This window comes from Vicugna pacos, chromosome 11 (assembly GCF_048564905.1).
Source record: "Vicugna pacos chromosome 11, VicPac4, whole genome shotgun sequence".
In the NCBI taxonomy this organism is placed as follows: domain Eukaryota; kingdom Metazoa; phylum Chordata; class Mammalia; order Artiodactyla; family Camelidae; genus Vicugna; species Vicugna pacos.
The window spans coordinates 72,315,231-72,332,062 of NC_132997.1; the positions used below are offsets into that span (position 1 = coordinate 72,315,231).

The 16,832-nt window shown below is 38.4% G+C and overlaps 1 protein-coding gene and 1 pseudogene across 1 annotated transcript in view; one reads left to right on the plus strand and one right to left on the minus strand.

The window, feature by feature from the left end:
- The first annotated feature begins 2,536 nt into the window (after positions 1-2,536).
- LOC102541494 (cytochrome P450 2C18) overlaps positions 2,537-16,832 on the plus strand; it is a 36,594-nt gene continuing 22,298 nt past the window's right edge. The window contains 7 exon segments of the mRNA XM_072971671.1: positions 2,537-2,763; positions 9,166-9,264; positions 9,266-9,329; positions 9,500-9,649; positions 12,451-12,466; positions 12,468-12,600; positions 14,917-15,093. Of these exon segments, the coding sequence (XP_072827772.1) occupies positions 2,596-2,763; positions 9,166-9,264; positions 9,266-9,329; positions 9,500-9,649; positions 12,451-12,466; positions 12,468-12,600; positions 14,917-15,093 (807 nt within the window). The 5' untranslated portion in view covers positions 2,537-2,595.
- LOC107034236 (tyrosine--tRNA ligase, mitochondrial pseudogene) lies at positions 6,075-7,583 on the minus strand (annotated as a pseudogene).

Sequence of the window (16,832 nt, forward strand, 5' to 3'; positions counted from 1 at the left end):
AACCCCAATGTTCACAGCAGCACTATTTACAATAGCTAAGACATGGAACCAATCTAAATGTCCACCAACAGATGAATGGATAAAGAAGTTGTGGTGTATATATAATGGAATATTACTCAGTCACAAAGAAGAATGAAATAATGCCATTGCAGCAACATAGATGGACCTAGAGATTATCATGTTGAGTGAAGTAAGTTAGACAGAGAAAGACAAGTATCATACATATGATGTCACTTAAATGTGGAATCTAAAAAGAAAAGATATAAATTGATTTACAAACTAGAAATACACTTATGGACATAGAAAACAAACTGTGGTTACCAGGGGGAAAAGGAGGGGGGATGGACAGATTAGGAGTTTGGGATTAACAGATACACATTACTATATATAAAATGGAAAAACAAGGACCTACTGTATAGCATGGGGAACTATATTCAATTTCTTATAATGAGCCATAATGGAAAAGAAACTGAAAAAATACATATGTATGTATGTATATGGATAACTGAATTGCTTTGCCATACACCTGAAACTAACTTGGTAAATCAACTATACTTCAATAAAAGATAAGAATAAAAAATGAATAAAATAAACACGTTTCTACTGTATAGCACAGGGAACTATATTCACTATCTTGCAGTAACCTATAATGAAAATGAAAATAAAAAGAAATATTTGTACGTACACGTATGGCTGAAACATTATGCTATACACTAGAAACTAACACAACATTGTAAACTGAATATACTTCAATTAAAAAATAAATCTAAAAAAAAGAAGTTTTAACATAGAGTGTTTTAGAGTTCTGAAAATCGAATGCTGGATATGAAAATACAAGAACTGCTCATAGGGTGGCTATTTTTCTTTTCCCTGAGGATGTCCAGTGAAGTCTGTGGACTCTGTAGAAGCTTCCCTCAAGTACAGCCTGAAAAAGTACATGCTCCTGTACTAGTGAATATCACAAAAAAGAAACAGACTCACAGATAAAGAAAATAAACTACTGGTTACCAGTTGGGGGAGGGATAGAGGGAGGGGTAAGTTAGAGGTAGGGGTACAGACTATTAGGTATAAAATAAGCCACACGAATATATTGTACAACACAGGGAATATAGCCAATTTTTGTAACAACTGTAAATAAAGTATAACTTCACTATATGGTATACCTGTACCATATAATATTGTACATCAACTATACTTCAATAAAAACTATGATGCTATCTTTACAGAATGTCTTTGTACAGGCATTATTATTAGCAATCTCTTAATGTATATAATTTCAATGATATTTAGATCCTCATGACCACTAAACGTTTCCTGTTTGTGTCTGCACGTTGAAGGTTTCTGGGCTGTGAATCTGTTCATTGAAGTCCTTGTTTTCATCTTCCACTGAAACCACACCTTTTGTTGTTTAAAAGCTCCCTTCCTTGCTGTGCACACTTCATTCCATTATTTCTGACAATGATGGGCCAAAGAAAGCAACCAAAGAAAAGCAGCTGTATCTGGAGGTGACTGGGAGGAGGGGGAAGTCATGGCTTCTCAAGTCCTATACCCTAAATTCTCTGAGGTTGGCTCTTCCCTTAGTTGCCTGAACAAGTTTTACCTCTGCAGTGGTGGAGGGAGGAGAATCCGTATCAGGTATGTCTTCTCTTGAGAATCCACAATCCTTTTATCCTTGGAGTCAAGTGAGGAGCATCTGCTTTAGTGTGAAGTCTGTTATTCTGTGAACACTCAGTGGGGTGTACATTCAGAGACTAATGTTTCAGGGGTTTGGTTTTGTTTTCCTAAAATTGTTTTTGAGGCAGCTGTGATGTAAGTCACAGTGCACTACAAGGGGCATTAGAGGACATTCGTTCAAATTCCAGTTTTGTCATTTATGAGCTGTGTGACTCTGGGTGGATCTCCTATTCTCTCTGAATTTCCCTTTCCCTATTTGAAAATAAAATTTAATAATCCATTCTTCTAGTGGTTTTTTGTGGGGGTGGGAGGAGGAGAGTTTGATGTAAAATACATGTAAATTTACTTAGCTAATTACTTGATACATGTTTGACTTTCAAGATGTATGAGTTACGTTACCAAGTTTATGTTTAGGAAGCTATAATGTTGGTACAGTGCACTAAAATATTTCAAAAGGCTTTCATTTTCAAGAACAAAGTATCTTAGTGCTTGATCAAGCATTAAAGGATAAACATTTTTTAATATACAAGGATTTGCCCTCAAAGCCATAAATTCTCAACTGGTCATTAATCTGGGAATCCAGAATGTTGATCAATTTTTTAAAAATTAAATCACTGACTTCACTGGTTCTCAACCACATGGGGTGTTTTTAAACAATTACCAGTACCTGGGCTCCACTCTAGACCTGTTAAACCAGATTGTCCAGGGTGGGGCATTAGACAGAAACTAGAGCAAAGAACACCTTATGTTAATCTTTATCAGAGGGCCAAATTCCCTTCATAAGAGAGATTAAAGTACACCTAGCTGATTGTTTACTTTGAGTCATTATGAATCAAAGACTCACAGGTTGAATTAGCTGGACTGTTAGAAAAGCTTTAGATTTCAGGCTCACAGTTGTCTAAGTAAGAAGAGAAAGCTTCAATGGATCTAGCTGTGGTCCTCGTGCTCTGTCTCTCCTGTTGGCTTCTCCTGTCTCTGTGGAAACAGAGATCTCAAAGAGGGAACCTCCCGCCTGGCCCCACTCCTCTCCCAATTCTTGGAAATATCCTACAGTTAGATGTTAAGGACATCAGCAAATCTTTAAGAAATGTAAGTATGTTTTATAGTCCTCCCACGGCTTGCAAAGGGTAAGTAAGTTAACTTCTACTTTAAAATAAAATCTATTTATTATAATATATTAAAATATGTCATTTTAAAGCAAATACTCCCTGTAGAGTTTTACCTTTGGTCTGTCATTGTCAAGAACAGTGGAATGAAGTAATGCATTTTGTGATTGGAGAAGCATTTAGATCTTTGTATGGTAGAATCAAAATAATAAAGTGGCAGAAGATGGGAGTGCTCCTTCTCTTCTTTATTTCACCACCATTTGCTATGATTTGGGGCTGCAAGTGAATGGTAAGGGAAGTGTTTTGTCATCAGAGATTTCATTCAAGAAGTCATTTACTATACAAACTGTATGTTTTGGTCAGAACAGCCATGAATTTTGAACTTCTCTGAAGAAGCAAATTATGCCTGATGTCCAGTAAATAGCTGGGGATCAGGACCAGCATGAGTGAATGATAGAAAAGAGTTAACTAGTCAGAGCCAGCTGGGTGGTGACTGAATCTTTCTGAATTCTGCACAAAGCGGCTGAGGCCAAGAACGCTGCAGGGTGGAAGAAACTGTTCTTTCATGAGATGCTGCATGTCCTGACACTGCCTCTGTTACGCTTACACCCTTTCTGTGTTAGTAATACCAGCAGATTTGGAAATGGGCTGGGCATTTGAATCACCTAGAGTGGTTTTAAAAAATACAAATTTCTAGCATTTATCACTACTGAGTCACAACTCCCATGGGATGACCTTTACAGGTGATCCGGAAGTAGTCAGCTGGAAATTGGCCCTAAGGTAGGCACTGGGGACTGATAAATTGCTCAGGCACTAGAGGTCGAATAAGAAGTGCTGAAATTTGGGTCTTCTATTTATTAGGTGTGACACACTGCAAATAAACAGGAAATTCTTTGACCCTCAATCTCTTTATTTATAAAACAGTGTAAATAGACTTATCTCAAGGTGTTGATCTGGTGGTTAGTAATAATCTGAGTACCAATCGCCCAGGCCATTGCCTGGTACATCAGAGGTGATATAACTATCAGCATCATATTTAGTCTAAAAATTTTTTACTGATGATAAAAATTTATAATTGATTTACAATACTGCATTAGTTTCAGGTGTACAGCATAGTGATTCACTTTTTTTTGAAGATTTTATGCTATTATATGATATTATAAGATTTGCTTTTAATGAAAATAGTGGTGGAGCTTTATTATTTAAAGCAAAACATCTGGACACACATACTCCTAAAGGCTTTCAGGGGGTTGGGAGTGAGGTCTAGAACATACACACATTTTAAAATTCCCCAGGTGATTCTTGACATGAATTACATTATACATGTTAAGATAAATTATATATTGCAGATATTAAAATTTTTTAAGTCACGACATTCATGAAGGACTACTGGCAGGAACAATATGGAGGTGTCTGTTATCTTTATCTAATGGTACCTACTTACTAAGAAACAATAGGCTCAGCAACTGATCTCAAACATAAAAAAAACAGACTCAGTCTGCTATGATATGGTACAACTCTATATCTTCATAGAATACATGCTTCCAAAATGTTTGTTAGCACACTTTAAAATCACTCTGCCATCATTCAACATCAGTTTTGAAATTATAGCCATACATGACTTATTTCGGATAGATCTGGTGACTACCATGCTATTCCAGCCTATTAAATTTGGAGAGGGAAAAGTAAGTATAATGCACCTTTCTCCAATATATCAAACAAATTTCAATTTGAAAACGTTACCTGCTGTGGTAATGCACTTGCTGGTACTACACACCCTGTACAAAGAAAAACAGAGGCAAGATAGGTATGGAAAGAGAAAACCTTTTGTTGGCCCTCAAACAGTGAAGTTCTGAACCATAGAGATGATCTCTGACATTTACATTGGATACCTATTACTTACTATGTCAAAAAATTGCCAGCATATAGTGACATAAAACTTTGTCAAGGAGTGAATTCTTCCCAACTCTACTCTCAGAAGAAGATTTAGATAAACCAGAACTTTTTAACACTTAAATCTACTTTGGAACACAGCAGTACAGCTTATACTGTATGAAAGTTTTATGATATTTCTCCTATTAGATTTTCAGAATTGCCTGAAGTATTATTAACATCTCCATTTTTGCACATGAAGATAGTGGCTTGCTGCAAGAAATCCAGGTAGTAAATGGTTAGAATTTGAACTCTGAAGCCATGAGTGGCTTGCTGCAAGAAATCCAGGTAGTAAATGGTTAGAATTTGAACTCTGAAGCCATGAGAGGCTTGCTGCAAGAAATCCAGGTAGTAAATGGTTAGAATTTGAACTCTAAAGCCATGCTATGCTGCCTGTAAGTTCTAAAAGAAATCTGATTGTAAACCATTTCATGTGTGTTTGTGTTTCACTTGATCCTCAGGGACGTAAGGGTGCTATCATCTTGGTTTTTCACATGTTGCAAATAGTGCTGGAGGATTAACTCACCTGATGTATGTAGAGCTTAATTTAACTAAGCCTTGATTCCAAATCCTTTAAATCTGACCTGAATTTTTTTTTTTAGCCCTTTTATCTTTGGATAGTCTCATTTGGTTAACTCTCTTCTGTCTGGTTGGTCACTTAACTTTTCAGTTCATCTCAAGTTGCAATATGCTTGGGGACAGAATTTGAAACTCAAAACTAATTTAAAAGTTTATAAATCATTGCTGCCTTACTTTACTAAATAAAAAGACAAGGCTTGAGTAAATTTAATTATATGGAAACACAGGCATGGGACTGGAAAATTGAATTAGAAACTTTCTGAAAAGTCAGGTACTGATTTTTGTTCTTTTCTTTGAAAAGAAACTACTTCTACTATAATTTCTAATGCCAACTATGGCTTCCTCTACCATGTTTCCTTTTTTAAGGAGAACTGTATTAGCTTCCTAAACAACAAAAAAATTCAGTGATATATACACCTGATATAAAAGTACCCACAATTCCTATACTACCTCTTTTTCATTTTCCCTCTCCCATATCCAAAAGAGCAAGAACAGGACAGGAAAACAACCATTAGTTTTTTTTTTTTTATGAAGTAAAATTATTAAGAGATTACTCTGGAAGTCATGCTTTTCTGTGGGAGTCCTTCATATTTAAGGATTAGGAATTAAAATATCCCACTGTTATACACACAAAACCAACCTATATAAATAATGAAATTACTCACGCTGTGATGCCTAGAGTATACTCCATTCTCTTTGTTTCATTTGCATAAGCAAAAGTGTAAGTTCGAATGTCTTGAGAATGAATAATGTATAAATTTGTTTGAACCACCAGAAGGATTTTCACCATAGCTGAAGTCATCTTATAATGTAGAAATTCCTTTTTCCTATTTTAAGTAATGAAAGTCCATTCTTAAGAATATGTTCTGCAAAAAACTAAAATACTCTCAGGATTTATTACTTGTCTGTGATTTATACTGACTCCGCCTTCTGTTATCATCCGATACCCTCAGGACCATCAGGCATTTGCTTTGCAGCATGTATCTAGGACGCTTGTTCCTGGGTCAAGGACTAATTCAGAAAATGAAGCTCACAGCAAAAAAGAATGTGACGATGAATATATGTATGTTCATGTATGACTGAAAAATTGTGCTCTACACTGGAAATTGACACAACATTGTAAATTGACTATAACAATAAAAATGTTAAAACAAAATTCCAGAAAATGAAGCTTCTTTAAACAATTCTTTTAACTTTTGATCAGACATGACCTCCAGTGCATCTATGCTGCTACGATAAAGGGCTTGTGTACACCTTTTTAGCAGAGTCCAGCCCTTTTCGTTCACGAACAAACTTTGTTACTTCTGCAAGTCCTTTCTAAGGACTCGGCTTTTCTGGCTCTTTGACATGCAGCTGCATTATGTGGTCAACCCCTGGAAGGAGGCATAAAAGTAAAGAGCGTCAGGTAACCTTCTGCCAAATAGTCATGCTGCCTGACAAAAAAACTGGAACAATTCAAACGGAGATGTCTTATACCTGTTTGGCCCAACAGCACCGCTGGCGGACTTTCCCAGTTTTGCTCCAATTGTAATTAGAGGAACAGAGTCCAAAAACGTCTTTTCCAGTCAAGTTGTGTATGAACTCGTATCCTGAAATGATATTGCCCAGCTGATCAGATCACCCAGCTGGGCCTGGCTTCCATAACGCTAGAATAGGTAGTAGAAATCACAGTCCTGGAGCACATGGTAGAAAAACCCGGCCAAACTCATGCTCCTGGGGCTCTTGAGCCCAGTCTGCACGATCAGCGAGCTCAGCTGTGCGCCCATGCGGAAGCAGCCGCCCACTGCCGACCGGAAGTTCTTCAGGAGCTGCTTCTAGCCCCGCACCGAGTCGTCCAGCACCGGAAGCTGCCCCAGGTCTGCGGGTTAGTGAGGCGCCTTGAGTCCTGGGTGCAGGTTGCGTGCGCGCGCCTCGCGCTCCGCGTCCGGCGCCTCGCGCTCCGCGTCCGCCTGACTCCCACCAGCTTGATCCGGTTGTGGCCCGCTCGCTGGAAATGAAAACAGGCCCAACAGCACCAGCAGGTGCCCTGCATTCAGTGAGTGGGCTGTGGTGTCGAATCCGCAATAGGTGGCCTGAGGAAAGTTGCCTGTGGTGCCGGGGTCGAAGAGCTCTGTGAACTCAGTCTTCGCACCACTCTCGGGGAAGAACTTGAACAGACCCTGAGCCTTCTGCACCGCCAGCAACCCCTGAGAGCCTGAGTGGGCCTCACGCAGCCCCGGGAGCAAGACTCCTGACTGGCCTGAGGTACCAAACCACCGGATGGAAAATGCAGCGCAGCTTGGGCGCCGCCATCTTGGCGGTGGCCTGTTACAAGATGTTAAATATATTCTCTCTGCTGTCCGGTGAATCGTTGTTGCTTATCTATTTTATGTATGGTAGTTTGTGTCTGTTAATCCCGTACTCCCAATTTGTACTTTCCCCTGTTTGGTAACCGTAAATTTGTTTTCTATGTCTGTGAGTCTGTTTCTGTTTTGTATATAGATTCATTTGTGTTATTTTTTAGATTCTGTGTTTAAGTGATATCATATAGTATTTTTTATTTCTCTGACCTCTTTCACTAGGCATAATATTCCTTGGGCCTGTCCATGTTGCTGCAAAGCATTTCTTTTTTTTTTAAATTGAAGTGTAGTTGGTCACAATTTTTAATGACTGAATAATATTCCATTGTGTATATGTATCACATCTTAAGCCAGTGGTCTGTTGATGGGCACTTGGATTGCTTTCATGTCTTGGCTATTTTAAATAGTGCTACTGTGAACTTTGGGGTGCATGTATCTTTTCAAATTAGAATCTTTGTTTTTTCTGGATGTATAACCAGAAGTGGAATTGCTGGATGATGTGGTAAGTCAATTTTTGTTTTTTTTTGAGGAACCTCCATACCATTTTTCATAGTGGCTGCAGCAATTGACATTCCCACCTGTAGTGTAGGAGGGTTCCCTTTCCTCCACACCCTCTCCTGCATTTATTATTTGTAGACTTTCTGATGATAGCCTTTCTGACTGGTGTTAGGTGATACCTCATTGTGGTTTTGATTGGCATTTCTCTAGTAGTGGTTTTGAGCATCTTTTCATGTGCTTGTTTACCATCTGTATGTCTTCTTTGGAAAAGTGTCTATTTAGGCCTTGTGCCAATTTTTTGATTGGGTTATTCCTAGCTATTTCATCCTTTTTGATGTGACTTTAAATGGGATTTTTTTTAAACTTTCATTTTGATAGTTCATTATTGGTATATAGAAACACAACAGCTTTCTCTATATTAATCCTGTATCCTGCAACTTTGCTGAATACATTTCTTAGTTATAATAGTTTTTTGGTGGAGACATGTTTCTTGATATAGTATGATGTCATCTGCAAATAGTGACATTTGTACTTCTTCCTTCCCACTTTGGATGCCTTTTGTTGTCTGATTGCTGTGGCGAAGATTTCCAATCTATGTTGAATAGAAGTGGTGAGAGTGGTCATCCTTGTTTTCTTCCTGAATTTAGCACTAAGGTTTTCAGCTTTTCACTGTTGAATATTATGTTGCCTGTGGGCTTGTTGTAAATGGCTTTATTATGTTGAGATATGTTCCCTCTATGCCCACTTTGGTGAGACTTTTTATCGTGAATGATGTTGAATTATCACCCCGTTTATATATAAGATCCAGAAATGTTTGAAATTATGTGTGGCAGAATAAAAACGTCGACAATGTGATGATAGCAATCTTAATCATGAGTAAAATAGACCAAATTGTGACTTTTTTTGATAATATTTGCATTTTCTTTTAAATATTTTTTAATTTAAAACATTTTTGAATTAATTTTAAAAATTTTTAATTAATTTTTTAAAATTTTTATCAATTTTTAAAATATTTGCATTTTCTTTCCATTTTCCAGCTCTCAAAAGTTTATGGCCCTGTGTTCACTCTGTATTTTGGCTTGAAGCCCACCATTGTGTTGCATGGATATGAAGCAGTGAAAGAAGCCCTAATTGATAATGGGAGAAGAGTTTTCTGGAAGAGGGAGTTTCCCATTGGCTGAAAGAGTTAATAAGGGATATGGTATGTGTGCATGTTTCATATTCAGCATTGGCAATGGGTGTGGGGAGGGTGGAGAACAGAAATTTGAAAAACTCCTCAGCAGAGTTGGTTCATCCCAGAGGCTGGCAAGTGTCAGCTCACTCCTCCTTTCCTAGGACCTCCCTCCTAGTCTCTGCTTCCCCTCCTGGTAGGAGTCCTCTTCAGCAATGGAAAGAGATGAAAGGAGATCCGGCGCTTCTCCCTCATGACCCTGCGGAATTTCGGAATGGGTAAGAGGAGCATTGAGGACCGTGTTCAAGAGGAAGCCCGCTGCCTTGTGGAGGAGTTGAGAAAAACCAATGGTGGGTGATTTCTGTACTCAATCTCTGACCTTAACAGGCTGCTCACTTCTCCAGTGACATCCTTGGAAACATTTCAGGGGCGGCCCCATTTTTCATGTGGGTAGTGGCTGTGAGTCCTCATGTGGAGGAGGAAGGATTTGACCCAGAGAAGCAAAGGAGCTTTTGTGTATTTATGCTTGTTGTGTGTGTGTGTAGGCCCAGAATGGTGCATACAGTGTGGATTAAAAGTCATTTAATGCTATTCTGTCCTGAACTCTTGTTTTCAAATCATTAGGTCATAAAGGTAGACAGTTTTGAGTCTTAGTTTTTTGACGTTAGAGAACAGTATTTTTCCTATAGTGTAAATGTGGGTTATCTATTCCAGAACATTTCAACAAGGAGTACTTGTCAGGTGGACACGGTAGAAATGACCTCATCACACCCTGATGAAGCATGAAACAAATGATATGTGCTTTTTAATTGGCCTATATTTGTATGCTCAGCCTCACTCACATATCTGAAGGTTTCTTCCAAGACCCTTTACTTGATGTTCTGGCCCATAATGATACTTTTCTATGATTTTAATTGCTTTGGCATCCCTTAGTGCAGACCTCGTTAGCTGTGATTTCCTTGTAAACAACTGCTTTTAAATTATCAGCTTAAGTTATTTAATGTTGTTCCCTACTTAAGTATTGTTTTATATATTTTAAGAAATAGATGCTATAGCATAATCCTCAACATTCCCCAAATGCCAGGTTATAAAATGATTTATTCAAACAGATTTCAGCTTTTATTAATAATTCATTGCCCTGCCTTCCCTAGTAGTGGCTTCTGTTTTCAGTTTTCTTTGTATTCCTCTCCTCCTTTATTAATGTAATAATCATGTTTTTAATTTTCTCTGTTATGATACTTTGACATCTTGGGGGCCTTGCAGACCCAGGGAACAACTGCCTTTCCCAGGATTAGCTAATTCTGAGAGCAAACATCTTGTCTGTGAGCATGCCTTTGATTTTCAAACTAACCTATCCAATGTCCATATCCCCTAGCCACCTCCTTTATTAAACTTTCACACACCAAGGCAATATTCTCCCTGCCTTAAATCAACCCAAGGCCAGTTACTGGACAACTAGAGACCACCCCTATAGTCTAGAGCCCTCTGAAATTACCCAAACTATCTAATCCTCAACTTAGTCAGCATACATACCGTGCATTGCTCATTTCTTCAATGAAAACCCCAGTAAAGGCTCTGGCCCATGCTTTCCCCTTGACCCTTCTGCCTCCTGACTGACCTTGGTGCTCCCCCTTGTGGCCCTGTGTGGTGTACCCCCTCTTCTTGGGATGTGTAAGTAACAAACTGTCTTTTTGATGGCTATCATCTGCTGATCTGTTATCCTCACCATCTGAATAAAAATAAAATCCCACATACATTTTATAACAACTGGATTTTAAGTTAGAACTTTTTGGTAATTTTTTTTACCACCTACTGCCGGCTATACTGACTTGTGAAGTGCTTGTCACAATGAATCTTATTTTCAGTCTGAATTCCAAATTTCCCTGCTCAGTAATTCTCTTTTTCAAAGGAAGTAGAAGGAAAGATTAAAAATCAGATTTTAGTTGTCAACACACAGAAGGAAATCATCCACTGCCTTCTAAAAGAAGTTTTTTTCCTGAAAGCTTAGTGCCCTGGCATGTTTCAGCTGAAAAGGAGCCTGGCAGAGGAGCAGTTGTTTAACAGGTTTCCTGTTACTTAATTCCCTATCATTTCTTCACAACACCTTGATTCAAGTCACCCTTAATTACATCTGTGATGTGGATTTGGGCATATAAATTTTATTGATTGTTTGATTATAGCAACTTCATTTAAATATTGTCCCCTAAAAAAGAAAACTACTTTTCTTCTGCTCTATCTGTACAGTGATGGAATTGATCTAAATTCGAATTTAAAATTTTATAATAGCATGGTATTCTGTTGATGGGTATATATAGCAATATCCCAGAATTGAGAGAGCAGGTTCTGTCAAATAAGTTAAATGTGAGGCCTGGTTGGGAGTAAGGACACTATTTCTTAGAGCAGGATGTTCCCCCCTCCCCCACCACATTGCAATAGAGAGACGAAGGGACTCCGTTTATCAGTTTAACCTTTCTTGTTTGCCCTATCTGTGATTTAAGTTTGAAGTGAAGAATTCTTACATACTTTTATTTTAGGAAAACAAATCTATCTTATAATTTGCGTTCATTTGTGTTAGTTTTTCTTTTCATGCAACATGGACGGCTTTTGCTTTTTTCTATTGTTCCATCAAATACCTGAATTTTTCCATAATCTTTCTGTCTTTAATCTGTTCCTTCACTGATTCTACAAGCTGTTCCTTCAACTATTCATTATGTATAAACGTTTTCTGGGTCCCTAACTATTTTTCCTTCCTACATCAATGCTTGATTGGCTATAAGCTTACCAGGCAGATGTGATTCTACATTGATAAATAGCCTGAATTATTAAGTGTTTTAAAAACCAACCTTTAATTTTTTTTTCTTTTTTTTTTTCCTGCTTTTCAAAATAACCAGCACCTTGGGTCAAGGCAATAATATAACTGGAGTATTTGGAAAATTTATTATTAATTGTTATTAAACCTCAAACTGGGATGGAATGGTCAGTCATGTTTAAGGGAAAAGTGGTGTGTTGACTTTAAGCATACTTAAAGTTTTGCTGATAAGGGAATTTCTAGGTAGATACTGCTTTAGAAATTCTAAAATTACTTGTTAACCACAACAAAGTTTTATATGTATATTTTAATAATGTTTTATAAATCTTTCCAATTCTTTAGCTTCACCCTGTGATCCTGGGCTGTGCTCCCTGCAACGTGATCTGCTCCATTATTTTCCAGAACCGTTTTGATTATACAGATCACGATTTTCTTAGTTTGCTGGAAAAATTTAATGAAAACCTCAGGATTGTGAGCTCCCCATGGATCCAGGTAAGGTCAAGATCTTCTCTTCCTGAAAAATCATTTATGTTCTTCTGACAGGTTCAGAATTACATATGGACCAGGCTGTGAAATGAATGTTTGAAAACTGAACATTTTGGATATTACAGTGTGGTAACTCTGGGACTTAGTTTCTCTCCTCTCTTTGTTTTGTTTTTTTTCTTACCCTACGGGTTTTTTTTTGGGGGGGGAGGTTCTCCCCCCCACCCCGTTACAGGCTATAGGTCTTTGTTTATTTAGTGACTTTTCTAAACTATTTTTGCAGAGTCTTTTGTGTGTGTATGTGGTCTCTGAAATCTGTTCCTTTGACTTATGTTCAGCTAGTGTTTGGATAGAGATGTCCTTGAATGTGAGGAGCCAAAAAAAGAGGTGAAGAGAAAGGGGTAGAGATAGAATGAGGAAGAGAAAGAGAAAGAGGGGAAGAGGGGAAAGAAGGAAGGATGGAAGGAAGGATGGAAATAACTCTTCCAGATTGCCTCTGTGTTGCTGGGCACTCATTCAGCCCTTAGCCAGGCCATTTTTAACTCTGTCTTGGTCTTCACTTGTTGCTTGCGCTAAGCCTAGAGATCAGCAGTGAAAACATAGTGTCTCTCAGGTCTTTATTTAGCCTGTGTCCTGCCCTGGGCATGTGTGTAGCTTTCTGAGTTCCTCAGTATACGTGAGTGCTTTCAAATGTTCTAATTTCCCAGAGGGACTCCCCCCACCGCCCAGCTTTTCTTCCCGAGGTCAGGTGCTCTGTTGAATGCCTTAACTGTAATCTTTTGCCCCAGGTGGCTGTAGGTTGTTCATTCATCTTGCAGGGTTTTTGAGACATACCTGCTGCTTTTCCACCCTGAGTTCTAAGTTAGATGACATAAAGACAGATGCCTGTGTCAGTTCTTTGGCCCCAGAGAGGTCAGGACGCAGAAACACAATTCTTTGTGAGTGAGGTCTGCTCTGGTCCCTCCAGAACTAGGAACCAGGGTCCCACATCAGAAGCTTCCCTTGTGAAGACCACTGCCAAACTGAGGAGGGAGGTGGAACAAGGGGGAAAAAAGCCACAAATCTTTCCCACCATTTTTAAGTTACCTTTTTTCTTGATTCAGCATTCACGTGATTGCTCCAAACCTTTGAATTCAAGAGTTCTGAGAAATTGATTCTGACAGTTTTTGCTTGATTTTCCAACATTCTTTGTAGGGCTGGGCCTTTGGAGCTATCTATTGCACTGTTTTTGCTGATGTTAATCTGTGAATATTTGAACACCATAGTCCTGCCCAGAGCTAGCATCACAGAGTGAAAATCTGGGAAAGATAGCTGAGCCTTTATTTTACAGACAAGAAAAGAAATACCTGAATTCAAGCCTATTGGGTTCCTGGCCAGTGATTTTTCCATTACCCCCTAAAACACAGTTTCCATAACTGCCCCAAAGCATGGCCATAGCACCCGGTGAACCCCCAGGTCCTTGCTGAAAGGTCTCTGTTGCTCATAAGTCTTGTCCTCTAGTCACATTTATTGACCTCTTCATCACTTTAACTTAGCAGAAATATCCTAATTAAGAAAGGAAGAGACTATCTCTCAAGGAGGGAGAATGTTTGTGAACAGATGCTGCCAGGGAACGCTGACTAGGGCAGGGGTGTGTCATGTGTCAGTTTGGGATCCGAGCTGACAAAGTATTGGGGTTGAGATGACAGAATGATTGGTATTCTGGTGTATGAACCATGAACAAACACCACGATTTTTCCCTGTGCTGAGCTTGTGTGTCCTGTACTCTGCCTAAATAAAACCACATGATCTTAGAAAAGTCACTTGCCTGCTGTGGTGCACATGTACTTTATCTGTAAAATGCTGAGTCGGGTTTCCTGCCAGTTTTGCGTCCTGCTGAATTAGAAGAGTGGTTCTGTTTCTGGGGCTGCCTGATAGTAGAACCAGCAGGGAGTGGCTTTGTGCTCTATGTCAGCTTACCCACACTTCCTTAACCTCTGTCTTCATCTGTAAACTGTGAGTCCTAGTAATTCATCTCATTCTATAGGTTGTAACAAAAAACTAAGTTAGAAAATGAAAGAATTGCTGTAAAGATGCTTTAATACTATAAGGTTGATGTATGAGTATAGAAAATTACTATCAATTATCATCAACTGGTCAGAATTTTCTCCCTTAAATATCTCTACCAGCAGAGAGAATTACTTTATATGTACAATATAAAATGCTCCCCCTGAAGACAGAGACCATTTTGTATTCATCTCTGTTTTTAACCAGGGCTTTGCATATGGTGTATGTCTCCGATATATGTTTTTAGTTAATAAACAATGTATTTTTTTAATCTTTAAGGTCTGCAACAATTTCCCTGCTTTCATTGACTATCTCCCAGGAAGTCATAACAAAATACTTAAAAATTTTGCTTATTTAGAAAGCTATGTTTTGGAGAAAATAAAAGAACACCAGGTATCCCTGGACATTAACAACCCTCGGGACTTCATTGACTGTTTTCTGATCAAAATGGAACAGGTAAAATGTTAATGACAGATTGGTTATCTGTTTGCCTGAATTGTTTGGTTCATTGACTAGTTCTGTACTTATTTGGGATGTTTAAATGGTTAGACAAGAAATGCTTGACGAGCACTTTGGGTACTTGTGTGTGCATGGATCTGGACTGAACATCATGAGAGATTTAAAATTGAACTGTTAAATAACTAGAATATATTGACCTTGTTTGTTAGGTACTAATAGGCTACCTGAGGAGAAAGGAATGTATATCCCAGGTGAAATGGAAATACAAACAAGTGAGACATACAAAATATTGAGCCATAGAAGGAAGGTGGATGTGATCATGTCACACAGCATGTGGGAGGGTGAGAAGGAAGAGTTTAACCTGGATGGGCTTCCTCTTTGTCCTAAGGTTTGATGTAGCTCTTCAAATATTTGCAGTAAGTCATAGGGGAGGGAATTTCAGATTGGTAGAAAGATACAATGAGAGGTTCAGAGGTGTGTTGTGGTAAGGAAATTAGATGGCTAGAAGAGAGAAGCCTGAACTGAATGTCATCAAAAATAAATTTAGACAGATGCAGAGGTGGAGGTTGGTGTCTGTCCAGTAACTGTAAACCTGAGTTTTGGCATGAAAAATTTTGATTTGATCAGGCAGAGATGTGTGAGCCAAAACAAGAGTAGAATGCAAATAACTACTGGGGAAAATTATCCTGAAAGTTCTATGAGATGAACTGTATCATAAGAATGGAGCTCAAGGACCAGCTGTGAGATTTTTCTTTTTTTTGAACTTTGGTTTGATGAAAGTTTAGACCGTGGAAATACAGAAGATTCTGAAATAAAATCAAGCTGCCCATCTTGTCATGTTATCAGAGATCAATAAAGATTGGTTTTAGTTGGCGGAGGGGATGAGAGCCAAATTGTAGGGATTGTATGGGAAATTTCAATAATATGACCAAATACCTTATTTGAGAAGTTCAACCAAGGAGAGAAACATTCAGATAGTAAATCTGAACAGTGAATTTGAATAGTAGTAGGGTCAGGTTGGAAACTATGATAAGAGTAATGTAGATGACATCAAAACCCTCGTGTGGGTGCAGAGAACTTCCTGAACTGAGGAAAGGCAGAACACACTGTAAAGAGCTAATTCTAGAGAAGGAAATTCCTTTATCTGAGGCCACGATTATTTTATTCAACCAGTTTGTAGCACTGGGCAGAAATGAGAAATCAGTTAATATACTAAAACGGCGAGGAGTCACAGATGCTGATGAAGGTTGCTTTGAAAGAATTGTCTATGGATTTGAACTGGACTGCTCAAATCATGTGTCCCAGGTGGAGCAAAGTAAAGCAGATGGTATGGTTTGAAGAAACTGGAGGAAGGAAGAAGCAAATTATTACTGCTCTCTGCTTTCTCTCTTGCTGGGGCAAATATTTTTATCTTTCTGGGGTCCAGTTGACTTGAGAATCTGATTAAAAGTATGGATACCTTCTCAGAAGAACACGTCTATATGAGTTCTTGATATTCTGCACATATTTTGAGGGGTTTCCTTAACGCTATGAAGCTTCTCCACTAATCCTGGGCTAAGGAGGCTTTAAAGTCTGGTATTTCAGTAATTTCAATTAGCCTGCTTCCTCAGTGCTATATTTAAAAACCACATTATTTCTCTGGATTTCACTATGGTATTTAGAGTATAACATTATTTTTTGATAAATCCTTATTGAGTATAATTCACATACCATACCCTTCACACAGTTTAAGTACA